Below are 6,343 nucleotides of genomic sequence, written 5' to 3'. Positions count from 1 at the left end.
TTTGTTGAAGGATCTTTAGTCAAAGGTGAGTTTGATAAGTGGGAAGTGTCTAATTTTTTCCATCTGCCAATAGGTAAGTACAAAGACCAACTAATATTGCTACATGGATAAAGGAACAGCATCTCTAGCACAACCTCACAAAGACAAAACTTCCTTTTATCTCAGGTTGTCCATCTCTTCAGCACTCAATCTCTATTCAGATTGGCTTGCTAATACCCACCAAGTCAATACATATCTCTGGAATTGTGATCGATGACCAGCAGTCCTTCAGTCACCACGTGACATTATTTGGTTTTACTGTTGGTTCTTTTTACTCAATTTTATAGTTAAGTGGTATGATCTTGTACATTAATTGGGGGTTTTTGAGGTCAAGTATTCTTTTCCTGTCATTAGTTGTTCCATTTTTCTAAAGGAATTAGGAGTTGTGTCTTTATAACATCTTGGACTCCATTTTAGGTGTGTGCTTGGTGTGTGGGTGTGTGTGCCCTGTGGTGGGCTGGCGCCCTGCCCGGGGTTTGTTTCCTGCCTTGCGCCCTGTGTTGGCTGGGATTGGCTCCAGCAGACCCCCATGACCTTGTAGTTAGACTATAGCGGGTTGGATAATGGATATATGGATGTCTATCTGTCTGTAACAAACAGTTTGGCTTCCAGTGTAATGATTTACTTGATACATCCTTTTTCTTCAAAGAAATTTGACAGGGGCACTATATAAGTTTTTAAAATTTTAAAATCTCCCAAATAAAAAAAGCTTTTTCAAATTTTCTGAATCATCTGTCTTAAAACAGAAAGACATTCCATGCAGACTTAATTGTTGATTAGGTATTTTAAACTTGTAAATTTACCTCTTTTACACATCCAAGAGCTTCACCTGATGTAAACACAAATCAATACAAGTTATTGAAATGCCAGGAGAGTAAAGTGGGTGGAGTTCAACAGTCCAGACTCTTTTCTTGTGTAACTCCTGGTTGGTGGAACTACCTGTCTACTGTTATTCAAAATAAGCTTATTAAAAAGTAGCCATCTCACTCCATAAGTTGGTCAGTCGGGAGGAGAGGACAAACCAGTGGAGGAGTGGAGGGAGAAAGACTGACAGCAAGAAGGGGCCGTTCAGTTGGTGATTTGTGCACAATGTGTTTGTTGTAAATAAACCGGGTGTTCTCTTGAACCTGTGTCCTACCTGTGTGTGTCCAGGTTAGGGTGGCGGTATGCCCTCTAGTGGCTTACAGTACCTATCCTTTTATTTAGGGGGATATTGTCTGTAGCAATAAAATATCCACAGTCTTGCCATGCCACATTTGGGTAAGCTACCATTTCAAAAATAATTTTCTACTTATAATTTGGCTAATATGTTCCATAACTTGACATGTAATATTGAAAAATTAATTAGTTGAAGCTTTCTAGAGATAAAAAATTAAATTATAATTTTATGCACAAACATTTTCTATCCAGGTCAGTTTACAGAAAGAACTTCTTATTTCACGTTTTCTCTCCTACTACAAGCTATCACAAATAAAATAACAACTATTAAAACTGGAAAAAAAATAACTTATATAGACTGTTTTTGGTGACAGCATTGACATTTGGTGACACTGTAGTGCAGGCTCAGAGAATTAAACCTCCTAGTCTAGGACTTTTTGAGGACCTACTCTGGTTCTTCAAAATGATCAAAGGCAATGGTAAAGTTGACCCAACAAAATTCTTTCAAAGTAATTTATCATATTGAATATTTTGAAAAACTTGACAAACTACTGAGTGATGAAGGTCAGGCAAAACCCTGATAACTTATAAAAAAAATCATCTGAATGAGACATTGGGAAAAAAACTGATGGACAGAATGGTCACTTATTAAAGTTGCAGCTCACTCACTAGTAAACTGTATTGGAAAAGTAATTTCTTAAGAAGCTCCTTTTAGCCCCTTGTGCTGTTCAAGTAACTTATGACCTGCTGTGCTGTTGTCATCAGCCATTGCCAATACACTTTCTGGATTCCATTCCCTCTCACTAGCAATACAAGCTCACAGGAAGGGTGCTGGACTGAAAAGACAACTCTGGCGCTATCAGAATTACTAGATACTATAAATTCAAGTCAGAGTGGGAAAGCAGCAGGCCCCGATGGCTACCCTGCTGAATTTTATAAGAAATTCTCCACTCAGCTAGCTCCCATCTTATTAGCAAAATTTACAGAAGCTAGAGACAATAAAATTCTACCTCAAACTTTTCGCCAAGCATTAATCACCGTCTTTCCTAAACAAAATAAGGACTTTTTACAATGTGCATCATACAGACCAACTTCACTTCTGAATAATGATGTTAAGATACTCTCCAAAGTCCTAGCTAGAAGGATGGAGAAAGTGCTGCCTTCAGTAATATCCCAAGATCAAACAGGATTTATTAAAGGCCGACACTTAGCTTCCAAAATTCAACGCCTGTTTAATATATTTGGGATTAAATCACTTAGATAGACAACATCTTTGCATCCTACAAACATTCACATTCCAAATTTAAGTTCCCAGCAACACATTTCTTTTACTACCTTCAAATCAGAAACATTGTTAAACAGAACCTGCCCAATTTTCCTCACCTCCCACCTACCTCTATGCCGGAAAAAATACTGATTAGCCTTGAGGACAGCATTTCGGTAATATATAAAATCATTTTCCATTCCCTCTCTTTCAAAGATCCAATAGGACAGTGGGAAAAGGATCTCTCACTCAATATTTCAGAAAAGGAGTGGAAAGTAGCAATGCAGAGAATCCACTCGAGCTCTGTAAGCGCAAAGCATACAATTATTCAACTCAAAATAATATATCAAGCACATCTCTCTCACTTAAAATTGTCCAAAATGTTTCCAGGGCAGGATCCAACCTGTGAACGTTGCAATCAAGTTTCAGCCTCACTGGGACACATGTTTTGGGCATGCGCCAAATTAACATCATTGTGGACCAAAATTTTTAAATGCCTATCAGACAGCCTTGGTGTCACAATCCCTTCTAATCCACTAACAGCTGTGTTTGGTGTACTCCCACATGGACTTAAAGTGGAGAAAGACAAAAAAACTGTAATTGGCTTTACTACACTATTGGCACGTAGACTTATCTTGCTCAGTTGGAAGAATCCTAACTCTACTATTCTAAGTCAGTAGGTAACTGATGCTATATACTATTTGAAACTGGGAAAAATCTAATTCTCACTTAGAGGATCTGTGCAGAACGTTTTCAAAACCTGGCAGGATCTAATCAATAACATTTTAGAATAAGCTTTTAAAGCACTGAGAAAGCAGATTCTCTCCCCTTTTATCCTTTTTTACTTCTTATCCATTTATCTTTATTCACTTATTAATTCATATAATTACTTATTTTTACTAGCTTTAACTTTTACTCTGTTGGCTTAGCTCTCTTTTTCAGGGATATGTTTGTAAAATGTGTTTTATTTGTATGGAATGTTGTGTGCTTTTAATAAAATCAATAAAATAAGAAAAAAATTAAAAGGCAACTTGTGATGCATACAATTGTCAAAGTGTTGTGAAATTCTTTGTTTTTTGTGCAACAAAGATTATACTGATATACGTACGTACTATTTGTTTTCATTGCCCCTTTGACATTTTTCACTTAAAAGAACTCTTAATTAACATGATCTTTCCATATATTGTGGTAAATCAACCCAGACCAACATACACCAAGACACACAAGTGCAAAACACACACTTTTATTTATAGTTCTTGCTCTTCAGCAGACAAATCACCAAAAATAGGAACGGTTCCTTCTCTTTCTTTTTTTCTTTTGTTCTTTCTTCTTTTTCTCTCTTCTGCCACCTCTACTCCTCCCTTCAAAAGCTCTATCCTCCACCTCCCAACTCGGGCTCTCCTAATGGAGCGAGGCGACCCCTTTTATGTTATACTCGGATTTGCTCCATGTGCTCCTTGACGATCTTGCAGCACTTCCTGGTGTGGCAGGAGTGCAGCATGGGCACCCAGAAGCACTCTAGGTGCGCCTGGATTCTCTTCCAGCAGCACTTCCTGGTATGGCGGAAGTGCTGCAGTCCAGGGCTCCGGAATCATTCAGCTGCCTCCTGGTGTTGGCCATGGGCCCCAAAAGAGTTGAGCTGCCCTCTTGTGTCCTGGGGGAGGTATTGTCTCTCTCCCAGTCCATCCATGCTCCTGGTGTCAAAAATAGGAAAAGTCAGAAAATAAATATGTATGGAATTTAAGAGCATGATACAGCATTTTCAAGTCATTGTCACTCTTACACTTTGATGACCTACCTAGTGTCATCTGTTTTTGGTCTGGTATGGAATCTAGTGTCTCTTAAACTTTTTCCAAAAAATGTTTGTACACATATGCACAGTACAGAAATGTTTTGTAACCCATGTTAGGGTAGTCTTAAAAAAAATAACAGGCAAGACTTATTACTGACATGTGTTTAAGTCTCTTGATTGCTCGAAGCACACCTTTAATGAGTACACAGGGGAAGGTCTAATGTGTTAAGTGTATGTATAAATTTAACCTTCTTCTCAAATAATCTGGACATATGCATGTACTGTACACGGTGACCTGAACATATTTGTATTTCAAATAGACGTAATGGAATTACCTGTAAAGGATAATCAATCAGTTCAATATTGTTTTCATTCTGGGAATATTTCTTGCTTGAAAGAAATCCGAACTAAGTATTCTTCTGTGATCCTCTACATTTTTGGAACAGCTGCAGTAGTGCTTACGTTTTGTGGAAATCTTGTGGTGATAATTTCTATCAGTCATTTCAAGCAGCTCCACACACCAACCAACATACTTGTTCTTTCTCTGGCTGTAGCAGACTTCTTAGTGGGAGTTATTATAATGCCTTTCATGCTCATTCAGTCGGTGGAAACATGTTGGTATTTTGGGGAGACAGTTTGTTACATTTATACATGCTTTCTTACAACATTAACTACAGTTTCTGTGTTTAACTTAGTATTAATAGCTATTGATCGATACTTTGCTGTTTGTGATCCATTACTTTATTCTACTAGAATCACTGTACGGATTACGTGCATAGCCGTTCTGATCATCTGGTTGCTAACATTTTCTTATGCATGTGCAGAAGTGTTTAGTGGTGGAAGTATTGAAGGCAATTTGGAATTAGATCCATGTCCCGGAGACTGCCTCCTCCTACTTAATTCAACTTGGTCAATAGTGGACCCTATATTTGGATTTATCTTTCCTGTTTACATAATGGCAATTCTTTACACCAAAATATTTATTGTTGCAAAACGACATGCAAAAGCAATCTCAATACAGCAAAACTCACAAAATAATAAATACAAAAGCAACAAGAGTAAAAAGTCAGAAAGAAAAGCAGCAAAAACATTAGGAATAGTTATGGCAGTATTCTTGTTTTGCTTGTCACCTATTTATATCTTTACAGTAATCAATTTCTTTACAAATGTAACTCTTCCTTCTGCTGTATCATGCACTCTTATTTGGCTTATTTATTTAAACTCAAGCATGAATCCAATCATGTATGCATTGTTTTATCCTTGGTTTCAAAAATCCTTTAAGCTAATTGTAACTTTACAGATATGTAGAAATGGATCATCTTTAATAAAATTGATCCCAGAATATTAGTTTTTTTTTTTAATAAATATACCTTTTCCCTACAAGTGTGTCAATGCTAATACTTTTTGTATGCAAATGAAAAGTAAATAATGGCATTGATCAAATGTATTTTTAATATAATATTATTAAGCCTTACATATAGATAATTATGTTTTATTTTTGTCAGTAACTTCCTTCATCATTCCGCTCCTTTTCACCCACTAAGGTCTACCAATTATGAAAATGTTGTTGTGCCCCATAGTACCCTGTGCTGTATGGGAAAAATAGCCTTCAGCTCTACTGCAGCCACACTTTGGAACAACTTCTCTAAATTTATTAGATCAGCCAACTCAACCAGTTCTTTTGAAAATTACATTTGTTCAGAAAGGAATTTAACCCCTAAATTCTGACCCTTCCTTTCTGTTGACCTTCTTTGTCCAGGTGGTCAAGATATTATGTAGTAGCATCACAAATCATTTGTTCAGGGTATACTTGTAGTATTTTGTATTTTTTTCTAGTTTGTTGACTTTAATTCTAATTCAGAGCCTTGTGTTTACTGTATTTAGTTTTTATTTAGTGTTTTGTGATGATATTATGATATCCAGTGTAGTAATTTTGATCTTTTTTTGCTTTTTCCGTTTTGTTCATTTTTTAATTTTTGTGAAACACTTTGAACATTTGAAAGGGACTATAAGAATAACATATTATTATTATTATTATTATTATTATTATTATTATTATTATTATCACTACTTCTACTACTATTAATTAA

The 6,343-nt window shown here is 36.2% G+C and overlaps 1 protein-coding gene across 1 annotated transcript; it reads left to right on the top strand.

The window, feature by feature from the left end:
• Window positions 1-4,578: 4,578 nt before the first annotated feature.
• On the top strand, window positions 4,579-5,601 carry LOC120526553 (trace amine-associated receptor 13c-like). Its single transcript, XM_039749716.1, has one exon. It carries the CDS (start codon window positions 4,579-4,581, stop codon window positions 5,599-5,601), a length of 1,023 nt encoding a protein of 340 aa, XP_039605650.1.
• The last annotated feature ends 742 nt before the right edge of the window (window positions 5,602-6,343 follow it).

This window comes from Polypterus senegalus, chromosome 3, assembly GCF_016835505.1.
Source record: "Polypterus senegalus isolate Bchr_013 chromosome 3, ASM1683550v1, whole genome shotgun sequence".
NCBI classification, from domain to species: domain Eukaryota; kingdom Metazoa; phylum Chordata; class Cladistia; order Polypteriformes; family Polypteridae; genus Polypterus; species Polypterus senegalus.
This window is presented reverse-complemented; position numbering and strand designations above follow the sequence as displayed.